The 19,705-nt window shown below is 36.9% G+C and overlaps 1 protein-coding gene across 2 annotated transcripts in view; it reads left to right on the top strand.

The window, feature by feature from the left end:
- The first annotated feature begins 35 nt into the window (after positions 1–35).
- The window catches only part of LOC139115997 (transmembrane 9 superfamily member 1-like), a 30,677-nt gene continuing 11,007 nt past the window's right edge, over positions 36–19,705 (top strand). Inside the window, exons 1-6 of one of the 2 annotated variants that reach the window (XM_070678483.1) lie at positions 36–409; positions 11,817–11,906; positions 12,796–12,877; positions 13,003–13,107; positions 13,761–13,879; positions 15,101–15,274. In XM_070678483.1, the coding sequence (XP_070534584.1) occupies positions 329–409; positions 11,817–11,906; positions 12,796–12,877; positions 13,003–13,107; positions 13,761–13,879; positions 15,101–15,274 (651 nt within the window). In that variant the 5' untranslated portion in view covers positions 36–328. Of the gene's footprint in view, positions 410–11,816; positions 11,913–12,795; positions 12,878–13,002; positions 13,108–13,760; positions 13,880–15,100; positions 15,275–19,705 lie in introns of both variants that reach the window. The other variant, XM_070678484.1, reaches the window with a different exon arrangement.

Raw genomic sequence — 19,705 nt, 5'->3', positions numbered from 1 at the left:
AGATGTTGCGGATTGATTTTGCTGGATAAGCCAGTGCTACGGCCTAGGATTAATGTTAGTATAAAAATCGGATCAGTAGGGCATGGTGCGTTGAAAAAACAATACGGTAACGTGCGAAATTGTGGGGTTTCAATAAATATTTAATTCATAACAACAGTTTCTGGTAGTTGCACTATCACTGAATGCACCGATCACTGCCCGAAACGCCACCATATGCGGAAATATTGAAAGATTTCGGCCAGGATTATCCCAATCGCAGACGCAGTGGGTCCTATCGCAAATCGCGAGATTACAGGAGGTGACGAGATCGGCGAGATTTCCACTCAAAATGGCCGCTCTATGGTACACAGTATTTTTGTTGGCACTGATAAACTTCATAAACGCCAGCTCTTATAAGGATGGAGAAAAGGTAAGAGTAGAAAGATAAAATCCAACATTTCATTAATAGGATTCCGTAGCTTTGGTTCACTTGCATGCTTCAGCTGCTCTAGAAACGCAAACCTCTTTCCTTGGGGTTCACAGCAACCGAAAGATGACACGTTGGACGAACCACCCAGTACACCGGCTTGGCCACAGATGGCGTACAGCGTTTATCATAGTTTATGTGATACTCTCACACAAAATTATCTATCTTTGATAGCCATGATTTAAAAGAGTAATTTCTACCGGGTGTAAGAGAACAAGACGTTTTCAAACAATCCTACTTCAATGTCTGGCTTGCCGGCGTCGTCGCGTCATCTCAGACTTAGGACTAAAAGTCATGTCAAGTTACGCTGTTTTTGCAGTCGGCCACGCAAGCACCCGACAAACTTCACTGTATTTTATGTGTTATTTGTGCCCAACAGTTTGCTGTATCTCTTGACCCTCTCTGTTTTTGGAGTTTCCCCATCGATTACTTCGAATGTGTGGCAGCACAACCTTGCCCAGCTATCCAAAGTTTGTACCATTTATTAAAATCACAATTGACACAAATTGTCAGCTGACAGATAGACTCTACAGCAGTGAGCGGTCACATTTGAGTATTTCAATACCATTGGCAGGGGAAATAAAATTATCAATTAGCAAACTCAAAAAAATTGCAGCTTAGGCAGATTTCAGTATAGTTTATAATCTTTAGCATAATAATAAGCTGATTAAGCATCGCCATCAGTGGCAAGGTAAATCTCATTATTGGCAGAGAGTGTTGATGTATTGGACTTTTAATATGGAAAACCATAGATGGCAGAAGTGAGTCTCACAACTGCTGTCTATGGAAAATTAAATCTGACTTATCATCAGTGACACAGACGAAGCCCAAGGTTGATGAAGCTGGCAAGACAGTATTTGAAATGAAACATGAATTGTACTTGTGACCCTGGGTGTGGTCAGTTCATTGCACAAATTCCTTTGAAAGTTTTTTGTGTTTATAATGTGAAATAGACTACTGCTCTCAGAGTGTCAACCAGGCTCTGAATCTTAGTAACACAGTTTTAACATGGTCAATAATCATAATGGCCAGTCGTCCAAATGTTTCAAAGCTAAATTATGTCAATGTTGAAAATTGCTTGGATGGTTGTGCTCCCTATACTTTCATTGAATCTTCGGTGCCATTGATGCTTAGCAATATAAAACCAGTCACAAAGAAAGCATCTCTCATCTATGCTTCATTTTTGACAAACAAGACTTTGAACTCTGGTCAAGATTTCATGGCAACTGTCATTTCCTTTCTGTAATTAATTCCACCATAAACAAGAAGATTCCCAAACCCCTCGAGTTCAGTTCACAGCTGTGCTCTCCCACAGCTGAACTCTCTCAGTGATAGACAATACACAGTGACACTTGTCAATCGCTATGGTTAGGAATATGCCAAAAGTTTGCAGAACCTTGAAACTTTCATAGAGGTATTTCAAGTTAAAATTACAAATGCATTCTTCCAAAACAAATTGATGTAATGTAACTTGATTTGATGTGTCCCCATCTCACACATGCTTCTGGAAAATGCTCAACTCGCACTGGGATTGCTACAGTAGACATAATAAATGAGGGAATGTAGTTTTCCCTACCTTACAACACACCGGTTTCTGAGTGAGCTGAGACTAATCACGGTCACTCCACTGTGGAGTGACTGACTATTCTCACCATACACAATTGCCATCACACGCATTTCTATAGTTTTTGTCTGATGTAGATAAGCATGCGTCTTGATTGTGTCTATTGTTCAACAATTGTACCTGAACTGAAAGGTCAATGACTCTTAGTTGTCTAAATGTCATGTGTGTTTCCATTTACTATTCTAGCATGATGTTGTGCAGGTTTTGCATCAACGGATGTTTTGAGTTTTCATTTTGGCAAATGAAAGTGTCTTCCCAGAGGGTATATGACATTCAGTTGACAGGCAAACATTATCAGCTGCAACAAGCCTTTATTTCTGTACTACTACTACTGCTGCTGTTAAACCATAGACCCTCGAGAAAAAAAAAACGTTTTTCTCGAGGGTCTATGGTTAAACTTGTGAATGGATGGAGGCTCCATCAGTCTGTTGACCTGTTCACCCCCAATTGATTTTGAACAGGTCCACAATCACCAATCATTAACAATGAGTTTGGGCCAAACCATGGTGGTGAAAGAGTTAATACTGCAGAATGAGATTTTCAGAAAGACAGTTGATATAAGGTACAACTGTATTACATTCCACACTGCCACATGCACATGTTTAGTCTTTGTCTCTCCATAGACCCTGTTTTTAATGTCTGTGGTTTCTCACATTTGTGATAAATGCCTTGAGTGCTCCCACAGCCAATAATTGATATACACGATTGATTGGTAAATCCAAACTGTCGCATAGGATATACAAGTACAGTCATCAATTCAGGCGGTGTCAGCAGTACATAATGACAGCACTCACAATAAGGCTTGGATATTTTCAATACTTCCATGCCACTGTTGATTACTGACTTTAATTGATAGCAGAGGCAGCTAGCGGTCATATAATTTTGCTGCTTTCCAAATAGTAACAGTACCAGGTTCATCATAGATTGCAACAACATTCATCACAACTCGCAAGTCAAAATTTATTTTTACGACAGTACCAAATGTGGCATGAACTACCCTTCAAAGTTCAACCTTCAAGGTCAAGTAACATATACTCAGTCCTGATCCCAAGGCGTAAAGTTACTTGATATAAATTTGCTACACTGTACGGAATCATTTTCATGTACACTGAAACAATAGTTACCCCTCTCTACTGCAGACCGCATGAATCAAGAACAACATATTTTAATTTATTCGAAAACAAAATCAGTTAGATTGTTTAATATACCCCTCTCCTACAGAGGACACAATTGTTTGGTCGAGATGTGACAATAGGAACATGTTTATACTAAAGCTCATTAGTGAATATCAACACCCACACTCAAAATTGGCAATAAACTTTGCAAGATTCAAATTTGACCTTCAATTATTTGTATTTTATTTTAAGAATCAAATGTCTAATTCTGACAAGCAGATACTTTCAGTTGACTACCAGTTGACTACCATCTTAAAAATTTTCATATTCTAAAATGTGAGTATATAATAATCATATTTACCAGAAATTGAGAAAAACATGCTATAGTTATTTCAAAGGATAAGTTCGATAAACAATGTGACTGACAGACTGACTTTTACTTTCTTGGTGACCCTGTGACCTGTCATCTCTGACCACTGACCCGTGAGCCCTGCAAATTTGCCCACTTATATATTTACTCTGCATAACCTAGACATTTATTTTACTAATGCACCAGACACATTGGGAAAAATATTGCGCTTTCAACTAATTTTAGGAATAGGGAGTAAGAGTGGAACTGCACCATCTTCATGTATACATGTAATTTCTACCTCACAAATATTTCATTAGATTATGCATGTCTACCAGTGTGTATGTAGTAGCACGTGACTCTGTCTACTATCTATCTATCTATCAATCTTTAGTACAGAACATAGATTAGATGTGGTTGTGAAATAGTCGAATGAATCACTGAATAATTAAGTTTCAATACATCATAGTACATGGCATTTCATCTTGAATTTGAATGCGTAAGCCTCTTGTTCTGTTATAAAGTACATGTATGTTAGTTTCAAAGTCTAAGCCAATCTTACCCCAGGGTCAAAGGTTATGCTGAGGACACATATTCACATTAAATACAAATGTACATCTCATTTTGTCAAGATGACACTAATAATATATGCTGTTGTGGGTTCTATTTTATATCATTTTATCCACACACTGTAAACCATGTGTAGTCAGTTTTTGAAAATACCTCAGACTGGCCATAGCACATGAAAGCTACTTGTTTTAATATGTATTTCAGTATAATTACATTAAGGAGCATATGTTTCTCAGTATAATTACATTAAGGAGCAAATATGTTATAAACATTTGCTAATGAACGACTGTTTCATCACTGTGATTCTTAATGTAATTAAAAAAATAATCCATTTATTGATCTTACATATATAATGAAAAAAAGAAAACGTTTCATTATCCCCAACAGTTTTGCTGCATGACAACAGTTGTGACGTGTCTTTGGCTTTTCAACAGTTGTTACAATGTAAGTCCATACAGAGACATTATTATGGAAGCAGCTGTTTGGTGATATATCACAGACAAGAATAAATGGGCGAAAACTGTAGCCTACAATATAACGTGAGAGAACATGACTGCTATCAGAGCCCTGTTACATGTGTACATGGCATTGGTTTGCATGTAATTTGGACAAGGTCTGATGGTGTGTTCTTGTTTGCTCAGTGACAATTTGATCTCCATCCTTCTCAGCATCCAACACTCAATTCTGTCCCTGCTCAACCAATAGGAGGCCAATCTGAATCACGAGGGCAGATACAATGATAAATCTTTGTCCATGCATGTGTTTTCAAATCATGCAAGCCTTACTGTGCCGTAGCAATCATGAAGTTACACCGCTGTAATTTTGTGAAGTATTAGGTTTGGAAATTTGTTCTGGGCAAAAAGTTGGGTATCAATGAGTGAGTGAGTAACAGGTACAACACAATACAATATTGTTGATACAGTATGTTAATAGATACATCAGTACCTACCCAATGGACAGGTTGAAATAATTTCTGATTTTTGGGTTTTTTGTGACCAAAGGTCAAATGTTTAATTGTATGCAGGACATAATCGTCAAGGCAGGTGCAATTATTCTCAGTCAGGTAACTTTTTAAAGTTAGCTGCCCAGCTGTCTGGCTGTTACTTTCCAAGAATTTTGTCAGAATTAGTCATTTACAATTCTTACTTTTTCCAAGATTATTTTATGATAGTCCTCACAATCCAAACCTTGCTTTTATATCATTGTAATAAATGATGTTTGAAAAGTGACCCATGCTGGACTAGAACCCACATTTTGGATGCTCTACCAACTGAGTTAATGGATCATTTGGAATTAAAGTGATTCCGATGATTGTAATAAATGATGTTTGAAAAGTGACCCATGCTGGACTAGAACCCACATTTTGGATGCTCTACCAACTGAGTTAATGGATCATTTGGAATTAAAGTGACCAGTCCTGTCACTTAGATGGAGCAGCTCTTCATTCAATGTGCATGTATAGTGAGTACGACGGCTAAACACGTCATCTAACCTTCCTGCCAAAGGGTCCTTCAGGATCCAACAGGGACACATACAAGTCACCAATTTAGGAATTGGTTTTTGGTAATGAAAATCAAATATTCGAGTGATGCAAAGCCAGAGAAACGTAAATTTTCAAATTCTTATTTGTATCAATCACATTACCCACAGTTCTTGGCGCAGTTCTCTCAACACCACAAGTAGTCCATGTCTTTAAAGAGTAGATCTCCACTGAAATAAATCTTCTTATTCATGGTATGTGTCCTCATGATGTGATTGCTTCACTGGTTCAATTCTGTTAATTGCTTTCACCAAGTTGTTTATTGATCAAAGTATACATACATGTAGTGTTCAGAATTTAGCAAAGTCTGGTGCAGGAATAGTTTCAATCTGTTCACCCCCACATTCCAGTAAGCAGGTCCACAATCATCATTGATAACAAAGGGTTTGGTCCAAACCAAGGTTACTGACAGGGTAAAAATTTTAGCCCACTTTGCATTATCATAACATGCTGTACACAACTAGTGATGTCCATGAACTCAGCCGTCAACCTCAAAGCTTCACTAATGCACCACTGACTACATGGCAATATCTATGATATAATAAAATGTCGATGAGTAAATGTACTGGGTAACAGCTGCCGTAATGAAATTTCCCCAAATGACGCAAAGACTGAAAGAGTTCAGAAACGTTGTCTGCTAGAGTGGCACTGCGTTTGTCGAATACACATGTACATTTCTTCCAACGCCAGTCTTTATAGTCATACACAATATACAGTATACTTACACTTTCAACCTGAAGGAAACTTCAGTTTCTGCAAAGTAAATAAATTTGTTCATAAATGCTACAAGGCATAACGAAATACGAAAGGTATTGATCAATTATTCAAATGATCACTTAATTAGCTAAGCTCATATAATGGATAACTTTTGATATTTTGTCTACAACATGAATATTTTAACAATAGTCGGCCTCTGTCATTATCAGTACACAAAGTTAATTTGATAGAACAATAGTTTGGCTGAATGGTGCTTTTAATCAACACAATACAGTGGCTTGCTTTTACTGTTTATTCAGAATTACTGTCGGAAGTATGACAGGGTTCTCCGCAAGGGCATTTTAGGGGTCATACTCTGTTTTTGGAGCAATCCATTCATATGTTAATAACTGTACAAAAGAATATATTTTCACAACAAAAATATGCAAATTATTCATTGTTATGCAAATTTGTCACCCCATGATTTTTCCGAGCTGTGAAGAACATACTGTATCATGTGTATGGTGGAAAGAGAAAACAATCAATTCAGTAGATGCATGTCCATTAATTTATGTACCTCTGCCGTCGCACAATACCACAGGAATGGGAATGGAATTTTGCGGTGAATAAATTTACTGTTCTGTAATCGTTTTCAGGATTGCAGAGACATGTTAACTGAATGTGGTGTTTTTTGGAACTTCCCAAGACAAGCACAGTGTACATGTATCACAAGAAATCATCACCAATAATTGTGATATCACTTTCCAACAAATGCATGCATGCACACTTGTGATCATTTCTGCAAGTCTATAAAATGAAACATCTGCTAACATATACATTAACATGCTATATGTAGCTTTATGCCAAGCAAGTCAGATTCTACTAAAATACAAACTGCTAATTTATAGTGACTCCCAGGATCAGCGAGCACGCTCCTATATTGCTCCATATATATTTCATGTAGTGTTCTATCATATTATGTGCATGCAATGTAGCTTAGGTACAATTCCATCTAGAAAGGAACATGATCTTTGGCTCAGTGTCTACTCTTAACCATTCTTGTATTAACATAAATGGATAATATTGAAGCAGTATGAAATTTCCATTAAGTTTACAATATCAAAAATGTGAAATTTGACAGCATACTAAGAAGCCTGTATTGTTTGAAACCAGCAATGTACCCAATTAACTGAAAATTATTAATTGCTTTACTCACATCAGTGTTTATGCAAACTTGAAATATAAATTCAGTTGTTGTTAGAGTGTCACATTTGCCAGGCCAATAAGCCAATCATTTCAGGATTTCATTGTTAAATATATACCGCATTACACAAATCCATTTGTGTAAATCTTTACATTCCATATGTCAAGTGTCATGTCCATTCATTTTGATGGACAAGGTTTGGATACATGAACACAAGGCATGGCAAGATACATGGGGAATCATAGAATAATGTCACAAATGTACCACATCTCTTTCTAATTTGAATTTTTAGTAAAATAGGGTATATGTATTTGCAAATTGTATTCTGTTGAATTACTTTCTCCTTGCTGACACATTACAAAAAATTGTAAACCATATTTATGATATTGTGAAGCTTTATGTGTATACAGAGACATGTATGGTGAGGTAAATGTCTTAATGTATTATCATGCTTGGGAGACACACACATATGGAAGTTCAGATATTATGTTAAAACACAAAGAGGAATATGGGAAATAAAAAAAACAACCAGGGGTACTATCTGGACTAGAAATACATGGTTGAATTTTCATAGTGTATAGGTTTGGTCTGCACGATAATGTTGAATTGTAAACTTGATTATTCAAAAGGTGATCGATTTTGTGGGGTTTTTGTCACAAAAAAACTCAAATAAATTAATTTTGCTCGCAGGTAGTATCCAACAGTGATATGAAATTTGGAAACAAATTTATAATTGTTATTTCAGCTGATTCAAAAACGAAAGGAAAAATGACAATTAAACCGTCGTAGAAAAGAGAAAAAAACATATCTGAAATTGCCACAAAGGTAGAACTAATATTTGTAGGGAAAAATATTTCAAAATTGAAATCTTGTAGGTCGTGTGTATCAGCTTGCGTTTGGAAAATCCCGACATGCATGCAATCAGCCAATCACGTAGCACACATATGTTACCAGTTCACAAAAGATAATCCTAAATGTGAGAGATTATCCCGTCCATTTTATTCAAAAAACAATATTGGAAAGGTGAACGATTAAAGAGGAGTTTACGTCACAGTATATACCATGTATATGTATGTATCACACACCTATTTCAGTTCAGCGTTCTGTTTCCCAGCTGTTGCATTGCGAACACAAAATCTTCCAATCTCCTATTCATTCACTAGATTACAGCCAGCATGCATATATGCTGTTCTCCTGACACAGCTCTTCTGTTTTAAGGCTATCGATTGGTCCTTTCTGTTTAAATATGACTACTGCTTGTCTCCTGGACAAATCATTGCCACACTAACCCTGCCTCCGTGTCTTAAAAAGGTGCCATTCAGCCATTTGTTTTTCAATCAAAACTTATTTCATTTCTTTATTTATTTATATATGTATGTATGTATTTATTATTTGGGTTTTTTTTTGTTGTTTTTTTCTCTAACCCTTTTCCTACCAGACAATATCACTTTCCCATCTGCCAAGTCAGTAAAGGGCAGTTTTGTGCCAAAACCTACATGTACCGGTAGAGTATTTTCATCCATATGTACAGTGTCTATATGAAGTGTTGAGACAATTCCACATTACCTGAAGGGGGCTTATATAGTTCAGCTTTACCATAGGGCTAGATTTCCACTTATTAGTCAAGGCATTAATCAGTCAGAGGGATTTGATTTCGCTATTTTCACTGAAATAAAAAAATCAGCTACATTAAAATCTCAATGAAAATGTTAAATAACAATAGAATCTAATGTTTTTTAGCAAAAATATTGAACTTAAATCCTTGTAAAATGTCTCAAAACATCAAAATAGTGAAATTAAATCCCTGTGAAAATTAATGATTTTACTGTATTATTGAAGACATTACAAGATAAATCATACTGTTCTACTGCAAACTGAAAGTGCACTACCAATTCCTGCCTACCCCTTTGTAACAATAAATAACACGGTTATTTACCATTTCAAGCAGGAACTGCATACTACACAGTCTGTCAAGCAGTTCAAAGTTTTGTTCATCTAGACAATTGAAAACAGTGGTGATTTTTTCGCATCAAACTGTAGTGATCTAAGTTAATGCCCTATCTGATACATTACGTACAGACAAGGATTAAAATTAATTTCAAATATGTACATTTTGTGTTTTTGTCTCCTTGTCTGTGGGTACATGTACTATGCATAAATTATCTGGTCATTGATGTTACCACAGTGTAGTGATCAAAGGGTTAATACTGTGTTCTGCATGTATCTAATTCAGTCAGGGCCAGTTATAAACCTCAAGGACGTTTACATCTGTATTAGACTTTAACTATTTCACCCCATATCCCTGTACATTGGTCTCGCCTTACTGTAGAAGGCAATAGTACTGGGTGAAACCATGGTGTTAATAGGGTGAAGTCGACCAGCTGTCTATTATTTTACACGTACACTGTACGGTATGATCATAGACTGTTTTGTCCTTTTGCTGTCTGTGGCATCTTGTAAACGGGGCAAATTGAAGAAATATTACCCCTGTTAAAAAAATACGGTACGTATTTGTACCCATATCCCGTTCTATTTTGACAGTGCCCAGTACAATTTGATATACTTGATGATCAAATCTCTCTATAAAGCTAGAATATGTACATGTGTCATTGATGTTAGGTTGTATTGTGTGTGGAGGGACCTATCGTTGTATGAACCCCAGGGAAGTAAATTTGCTCAACATGTATCAACAAGGAACACTTGGTCAATAATCTAAAAAGAGCACTGCATTGAAACTCCTATAAAGTTTTGCCCCCAGCTGGTTACTTTCATACCTAAAGTCATGAAAATATCCTTATTAAGGCCTTAGCCTCAGCAGTGTGTGTTGCTGATGTTTTAACACCATGTGATGCTAGTTACAAGCATCTATTTGAAAGATTTGACCTTGACTCTTATACATGTACAAAAGCGGTTTTGTTTTGACAACCTTTGTGACTGGCAAACTGGCAGTCATATCATGGAACTGGCGTCGTTCAGTACTGGTTTACAATGTTTTGTGAATTAGCAGACCTGCTGAGGACACCATAAATTGATATTCATCCAGCAATGTTAAAGAATAATTTTTACTTGAACAAAAATACATGTATGACTGAAGAGTAATTCCATTGAATGCCACATTCCAATAAGTTTGGTATCAGGACACTCACCTCTCTAGACTTTCACCGTACAAACATTCCTTCCTACCAGTTGAGGGCAGGATTATGTGCATGATTCTAAGATCTGCCGGGTAATTGGTTAGGGGATTGGGGGTGGGGGGGTTTGACTGTCCCAGAACAGCAAATCTCTGAGGTCAACCGTAGTATATCAGATCAGCACAATCAAATAAGAGAAAACTAAAATGCTACAGGATTCCAATACAGTCTATCTATCTGTTCACTCAAACCCTTGGCAGAATCTCTCTAATTAAGATTACATGTTTGCCAATTGAATCCAGAAGTTAATCACCATGGTCAGCCACAATAAATGATATGAAATTGTTGTAAAGCTTGATGCAGATCCAGATAATATCTTCAAGATAAGTGCCATGCAATATCATAGAGTGCTTGACTAAGGGATGCATGTCTTTCTGGTGTAGTTGTAACCAAAATATCAATAACATACATATGTGCACCATCCATATTGAACATACTGTGAAAATTACTGCCCCAAGTTAGGCCAACAAAAGTGAGAGAAATGTTCTGGTCACAAAGATGTTCAGTTTATACCAATATTGGAATGGACATTGTCTGTCACTTTTGACAAAATGTTTTGAAATTTTAGCTTTAGGAAACAGGAACATTTTCTTCTCCTGCTAACTCCCTGAAATATGGTGAAATACTCAGTATTAACCCTGTCAACAGAACATACTGTGCACAGTATGCCAATGTTATTCTTGACAGATGAACTCTAGTCTAGACCAGAATTTAGTTGCCATATCTGGATGTTACACTAACCCACAAGTAGAATGTCCAGTATTTCAAGATGATTGTGGGAGTAGAAAATTCTACCAAGAAACTTTTTTTGTAAAAAAACAATAAAAATAACGGAAAATACATAAAAAAATTATAGATGATGGGGCTTTGAATTCATAACCAGGGAAGCAAGCCAACAATATGGTGGGTGTTTAAGATTTATTAAATGCCATATGGTAAGACAATAGCTGCCAAAATTAGATGTGTTCATAGTTATCAACGTTACATAAACTTTATCGAGAAAAGGACTTCATCAATTTTTGGACAGTATTAATTAATGTTATTTATATTTTTGTTTACAGGTGATATTGTATGTCAACAAAGTAGGTCCTTACTTCAACCCACATGAGACGTACCATTATTACCAACTGCCAGTGTGTCGACCAGAAAAGGTAAAGGTAGCGATCGTTTGGTCATAACTTGATCTTTTGTATCATGGTGGGCAGTATGTCCTCTCAGCTGTATTTATGAACCTTTTACTCAAGAAAAAGATTCCTTTCTAAAGCATTAAAATTTTATGTTAGACTCATACTGGTGTACAGCAAAGAATTGACCAGAAATTCTGCAATTGACTCAAAGTTCAGGAGTGTTGTAAGCAAGCTCATTGCTAGTGGGACGATTGTGGTGTATAGTGTGATATTTAGAATTTTTGTAAACACATTTATTTCATGAAATTTCTTACCCACCTTTCCTAGACTCCTATTTGACAAACAGGTATCCAATTTACAGTCAGACAACCTTTAGTGTTATATTTCATGGAGATTGTTTGTCAACGGTTTTGTTTGCTTTGTGACAACTTTTCTTAACATCTGTAGTTCACAGTTCACTAACTATAAAATCGATTGCTTATGTAATTGTTCTCTTCCTAGTACAATATGTCAAAGGTACATAAACACACATTTATATGGTTCTGCAGATACAATAAGGTATAATTGTACAGCCTGAATTTACAAACAGCCCATTTAAAATTGTTTTTTCCCAAAGTGGTTGTAAAAAGCGGAGTTTGCCAAATTTCCAATGAACGCACTATCTAAACTACTTTCCACAAGTTCCATTTAGAGTCAGTAATCTCTATACCTCTACGGTATAGATTCAGTAAGTCATCCATTCCAGTGTCCTTTGATAGTCTGAAATATCAGAATTGTTACTATTACAAATAATTTTGCAGTTAAATTTGTAGAAAACATTCAACAAGGTCAAGTGTGTAGACGGAGGGTTTAACCTCACCCGTCAGTGAAATACAATGAATAATACACTTTGCCTTGTTTGATTGTCTTTCAGGTTGAACACCGTAGCCTTACATTAGGTGAGATCCTTGATGGAGATCGCATGGCAGTCTCTAATTATGACATCAATTTCAAAGGTAATTTTATTTTCTAGCCATTTTCTGTATTCATTTCAGACCTCTTGTAGCTTTGTCATTTGTTCAGAATATCATAAACTTTGACAAAAGTTTGACTTTTTTCCCTTTCTTTCTTCATTTTGCAGAGAATGGTCAAGACAAGGAGCTTTGTACAGTCAAACTTTCTGCTGAGGAGATAACCCAGCTACGTGATGCAATAGAGGATCTTTATTATTTTGAATTTATTTTTGGTAAGTCATATCTATGAGCAATGCCATCTGTGTGATCAATGGAAGAGGTTCAACATTAGTGAACCCTAATTTTTACTGGAAAGGCAATTTTGAAACCAATTCAGTAACTTTATAGTAATTTAACTTTTATGGTATATACTGGCAACAGTGGAAACTAGCAACTAAGGGGAATAAACTTTCTTCATAGTAATATGCTCCACAACCCTCTCACCATAATGGTTTGACCCAATCCTACTGTTTTCAATACAAAAGTTGGACCAGAGGATTAGGAATGGGGGAGGGAGGTGATTGGGTGTATGATGCCACTTTCCCTGTTTCTTATCTTTTGTTACTATCTGGTTTATCACCGTAACATACCGGGACAAAAGAAAAATCTTGAAGCAATGTCTTACTCTTGTTTCACTGTACAACCAGAATGTATGATATATAGATATTGTCTTCACTTTCTATGTCATAGAGTTTCCTATTTATCAGCTCAATGTTTATAAGTGCTGATCTCACTTAGGATGGCTGTACCAACCACATTCATACACTGGATGAACTAAAAACAAAATTCTGTGAACCCCAAGTATGTCTAATACCCTCCTGGGACATTTTCTCACCACAGTTGGACTCAGAAGTAAAAAAATCCTATCTCTCTCTTTATCATTCAGATGATTTACCCATCCGTGGATTCATTGGACATCTTGAAGAAGGTGCTTTCTTACCTCACACTCACAAGATTTACCTCTGGACACACCATCATTTCTACTTTGAATACAACGGCAATCAGGTATGCTCATCCTAAATATATTGCACATTACCAAATACTTTTTTTTTCTCTGGTTTTTTTCCCCCGGAATATCTTTGAATAGTATCTATATGGAATTATGACCTTACATAGGGGATTATTTGAACACACTTGTCATTATTAAGTGGTTATTATGGAAAAACATGCTACTCAAGGTCAATACACAGATCCATATTCAAATTATATGCACACTGTGATCTATTAATTGTGGGGTTATACAACTGTACCTGACAATGGTTTCTGACCAGCTGTGGATTTTCATATCATAACAAGTGAATATGCTAATTGATTTTTTCCTCATCCACAGTAAGACTATCTTCAGCCTTTGTTTGATTGATAGCTTGACATACAACTTGATGATGGATGATTCATAAGATAATAATAGATGATTTCAATGAAAATTGTTTGTAATTTAGATGAAAATTATAGATAATTTTGAGAAAATATTAGAAAGTGTTATAGAAGGAAAGAATTGCAATCACGCTTAGTCCAAAATTACTTTGGTGTACTACATAAAAATTTTATATGAGATGCACCACTGACTCAAAATTCTTCTTATCGACGAAAGAAATTTTTTTACAATTTACCATTAAAGGGATTTCTCAAGGAATTTTAGAGAAAATTGTAAACTGACTCAAAAAAGCAGAAGTCTTGAAAGTCTTTTGGTGTATAGTTATGTTAGTAGTGAGAGATATATGGTGCTTTGGTATTGACTCATTATTGTAGCAGTTGGCTGAGGTAGAATGGAACCCTCACAACTCTAAACTGAAGCAAAGTGGTAATCCTGAACCTAGTGCCATTGAAGAGGTCCACACATGTCAGTCAATGTCAGAGCAATGTCAGGGTGACTTGTACCTTGTTAAAATGATACCCAAGCATTAGTTAAAGGATGTGCACACCTGTTACATAAATGCACAGATAGGTTTTGGACAATAAAAGTGAAGAAACAGACCAATCACACATAACCTTGTTTGATAGTTAGGGCTGCCCATAATTTATGATTTCCATAAACAGATTTGCTTCTCAACACATTAGAACAAGAGGACTGCAGTATTGTGTGAACAGCTGGCTTAAAAAAAGGCAAAGTCATGTAATATCAGCAAAACCCCAAGCAACTTTATTGCCAATATGATGTCTTGCTCTCCCTCCTACACATTGCTCAAGACTTCCAATATGTGTTTTCACATTCATGTCAACATCCAGGTCATATCGGCCAATGTGAGCACCAGAGAACACCAACCCACCAGCCTGGATGAAGTGGAGGCACCACTCGATGTCAAATTCACATACAGTGTAACCTGGAAAGAAAGTAATCTAGAGTATAAGAAGAGAGGCTCTCTCCTTAGAGACACTAACTTTTTCCCAAGAACCCTAGAGGTGAGAAATATTTTGTGTTGGAGTCTCTGGTAGTTGAAGCCTAGTGATTGTCCAAGAAGCTCGAGAATATTTTTATTGCCAAATTCATACCATGACCCTAAATAAATTATGCACTTGTTGATATATTTAGAGAAGATATTTTGACGCTGATTGTAGACAAAAAAAGACAGAAAAAATGAGGAAATACAATGAACTTCACAAGGCACAAGTCATTGAGAATCTCATGTGATAGTGAAGATGAGGGCGCTGTTCAAAAAGTGTCACTCAGTTGTCAGCAGCCAGGGCACTATGTGCAAGCTGCATTCCATCCATTGACATGAAGAGGGCGCTGTTGTTATGTAGGTCATTTCCCCACACTCATCATGACCTGAGTTCAATTAGTCTAGAACATTCTCAAGGTCACTGCCCTTGATGACCTCACAACCTTGAATTCAATTAGTCATGTTTGGAATGTTCTGGAAAGTTGATTAGTTGTGTAAGGGAGATAATTTTAGAACAGTAATTAGCATGTCAATAAAAGTTCTAGATTGTTCTTATATGCCTTATAAAAGGGACGTGCTCAGCTTCCAGTCAGACTTTTGGGATCGTGTCTCTTGTGTGTTACTAAACTCCAGCAGTAGTCATTCTCAAGACTTTTCAAGACCTTCACTGTCAACGCTGGATTTATACTGTGGTCTTTGTGCAGCTTCAAGCCTGCAAGCCAAAGGACTGTTCATTCATCCAACTGACTGTTACAACTCTGAGACTGGAGCTTTGCCGTCCCAGCTGAGATAAGTAGTCTGTACACTTTTAAAGCTTGTACTCTGTCCCTAACTAGCAATTAGTTTTGTTTTCGTAATAAATTTTGTTTAAACGGAAACTGCTGAGTTCACCCTTTGTTCGTTTTCTCTGCACGTAACAAATTGGGGGCTCGTCCGGGAGACGAATATTTTGAGCCGTTTGACAACATTTTGACAGCCTTTTCAAAACTACTGTATACTTTGAACTCAGCGAAATTTAATCATGGCGGAATTTAAACCAGAGGAAATGGATGACCTTGATCAGGACACATTTGATTCCCTCAGAAAAGACGACCTCATAACACTGGCCAATTTCCTTAAAGTAGAAGTCAAAAGATCTATGCGCAAGAGGGAAATACAGTACCGTATTGCCAAACATCTAGTTGATTTAGGCCAATTTGAGGAATCCACCTGAAAGATTATGAGCCCGAGTCTACCTCTGAACTCAGAAAATTAGAATTAGAATTGCAGACAAATTTGGAGATCAAGAAACTAGAATTACAAATGGAAAAAGAGAGACAGGCATTAGAAAAAGAAAAAATACGAATGCAGTTAGAAATGGAAGAAAGACAGAAAGAAAAGAAAGGCAGGAAAGATTAGAAATGGAAGAAAGACAGAGAGAAAAAGAATTGCGATTAGAAGAACAGCGATTACAGGTAGAAATAAAACGTTTAGAGCTTGGACAGTCAGGAAAATTCTTCCCTTCAGACAAGTTTGACATCACTAAGCATTTCAGGTTAGTTCCCCCTTTCCAAGAAAAGGATGTTGATAAATATTCCTTCATTTTGAGAAAATTGCTCAGAGTCTGAATTGGCCTAAGGAGTCCTGGTCTATGCTTTTGCAGAGTGCTTTGGTGGGTAAAGCCAGAGAAATTTACATTCAGTTGTCAGTAGAGCAGGCTTCAGATTATGATTCTGTGAAGGAATTAATTCTCAAGGGCTATGAGTTGGTGCCTGAAGCTTACCGTCAGAAATTTAGGGATTGTGAGAAGGTGAAGGATCAAACTTATGTTGAATTTGCTCGAACAAAAGAACAACTGTTTGATCGTTGGTGTTCTTCTGAAAAGGTCAGTCAGAATTATGACAAATTACGACAACTTGTTTTGATTGAGGAATTTAAAAGGTGCATCCGGAGTGACATCAAGACGTTTATCAATGAACAAAAGGCAGATACATAGAGGTTGCTGCACGTTTGGCCGATGATTATTCATTGACCCACAAATCTTCATTTTCAGCAAACCATCCCAGTCCTTTTCCTACAGAAACAATGCAGGTAAATTTAACTCGTCCTTTTCATCCAAGAATTTTTCAAAGGACAGTAGAAAATCAAATGACAACAGTTCACAGAGTTCAAGTAACACTTCCACATCATCAAATCCCAAGTCTCAATCTCCTTCTGACAAACAGTTCGGTACACTTTCTTGTAATTATTGTAAGAAAGACGGCCATTTAATGTCAGAGTGTTTCAAATTGAAAAGAAAACGTGAAGGTCAAAGTGGTCAAAGTGGATCTAAGCCCACCGGCTTTATTTCTTCATCAACTCAATTAGAGTCTAATAATGTGTGTAACACATTTTCTGAGGTTAAATCCCTCTCACCCCATTAATGAGGTCAAGGTCAATTCTTCTCAAGATAGCATTATGGGTATTTTCGAACCATTTATTCATGATGGTTTTATATCACTTTCTAGTGATTTCTCTTCCGCTACCCTGTCAAAATTTTAAGAGATACCGGGGCTTCCCAGTCCTTTTGTTGGCAGATACCCTGCCGTTTTCTGAAAAGTCATTTTCAGGTTCTAAAGTTCTTATTAAGGGGGTAGATTGCAATGACTTTATTCCTGTTCCTCTCCATAATGTCTATTTGTCTTCGGACTTTGTTTCTGGACCTGTGACTTTAGGTATTAGGCCTTTTTTGCCTTTTGAAGGGATTCACCTTCTTCTTGGAAACGACCTTGCTGGGGACAAGGTCATTACTAATCCACTTGTGACTGATAATCCTAGTTTAGATCAAAATCCAGAGCCAATAGAGGAAGACATTCCCGGCCTTTTCCCATCATGTGCCATTACTCGAGCCATGTCAAAGAAAACTTCCGAGAATCAAAATACTCTCAAAAATAATGTCACAGATGTTGACTTAAATGACACCTTTCTCAGTCAGGTGTTTGACACGGATCATTCCGTTATCCCTCGTGGATTTGAAACTTCCAGTAAAACTTCTGCTGACCAAAGTCAGACATTTTCTAGATCAAATCTCATTGCAGAACAACACAAAGACCCAGATATTTTGTCTTTGTTTGACAGGGTAGATGATGAAGGTAAAACTTCAGATAGCTCTGTTTCCTATTATACAAAATCTGGTATTCTCATGCGTAAATGGAGACCTCCAGATGTTTTGGTTGATGACGATTGGGCTATAAAACATCAAATTGTGGTTCCAAAGCCCTACCGTGCTGAAATATTGCGCCTGGCCCATGAAACGCCTGGGCTGGTCATTTGGGAGTAAGGAAAACTTATCATAAAATTCTCAGTCACTTTTATTGGCCTAATCTCAGGCAGGATGTAGCACATTTCTGTAAAACTTGTCACACATGTCAAATGGTAGGAAAGCCAAATCAGACCATTCCAAAGGCCCCTTTACAGCCAATCCTGCATTTCAAGAACCATTTAGTAGGATACTAATAGACTGTGTTGGGCCCCTACCAAAAACAAGATCAGGAAATGAGTACATGTTGACAATTATGTGTACATCAACTCGGTTCCCCGAAGCCATACCACTGAGAAATATAAAGACAAAGACTATAGTGAGAGCTTTAGTCAAATTTTTCACTTTATTTGGCCTCCCTAAATGTGTCCAGTCCGATCAAGGCTCCAACTTTATGTCTGGTATTTTTCAACAAGTAATGGATCAGCTAGGCATTAAACAGTATAGGTCATCCGCCTATCATCCAGAAAGTCAGGGTGCTCTTGAGCGATTTCATCAAACTTTGAAAAACATGATTAGGACCTACTGTTTTGACACAGAGAAGCAGTGGGATGAAGGAATTCATTTTCTGCTCTTTGCTGTTAGAGAGTCAATTCAGGAGTCTCTTGGTTTTAGCCCATTTGAGCTTGTATTTGGACATACAGTCCGTGGCCCACTTAAGCTCGTTAAAGAGAAATTCCTATCAGACGATGATGATTGTCTGAATATTTTGCAATATGTGTCAGATTTTCGTACAAAACTCTCTAAAGCATGTGAATTAGCCAGAGAAAATCTTGAGTCATCTCAGCAGTCAATGAAAACAAATATGATAAAAGCACCTCAAAACGGAAGTTTGAACCAGGTCAAAAAGTTCTTGTTCTACTTCCAATTCCTGGCAAACCACTCCATGCTCGTTACTTTGGGCCATACCTAATTGATAAGAAATTGAGTGATTTAAATTACATCATAATAACACCTGACAGGCGAAAACAAAAACAGCTATGTCTCATAAATATGCTTAAGCCATATTTGGATAGGGATAATCCTACTAAAACAAAGCCTGTCAGTACAGTCAGTTCTGGCCATTATGAAGATAGTGATACTGAAACTGACTTTAGTGAAAATACTCTAAACTCAAAGCTGGGCTCGGTCAAGCTTCAGAACTCAGAAATCCTGGAGAAGCTGGAGTCTACA

This window comes from Ptychodera flava, chromosome 17 (genome assembly GCF_041260155.1).
Source record: "Ptychodera flava strain L36383 chromosome 17, AS_Pfla_20210202, whole genome shotgun sequence".
Lineage (NCBI taxonomy): Eukaryota > Metazoa > Hemichordata > Enteropneusta > Ptychoderidae > Ptychodera > Ptychodera flava.
This window is presented reverse-complemented; position numbering and strand designations above follow the sequence as displayed.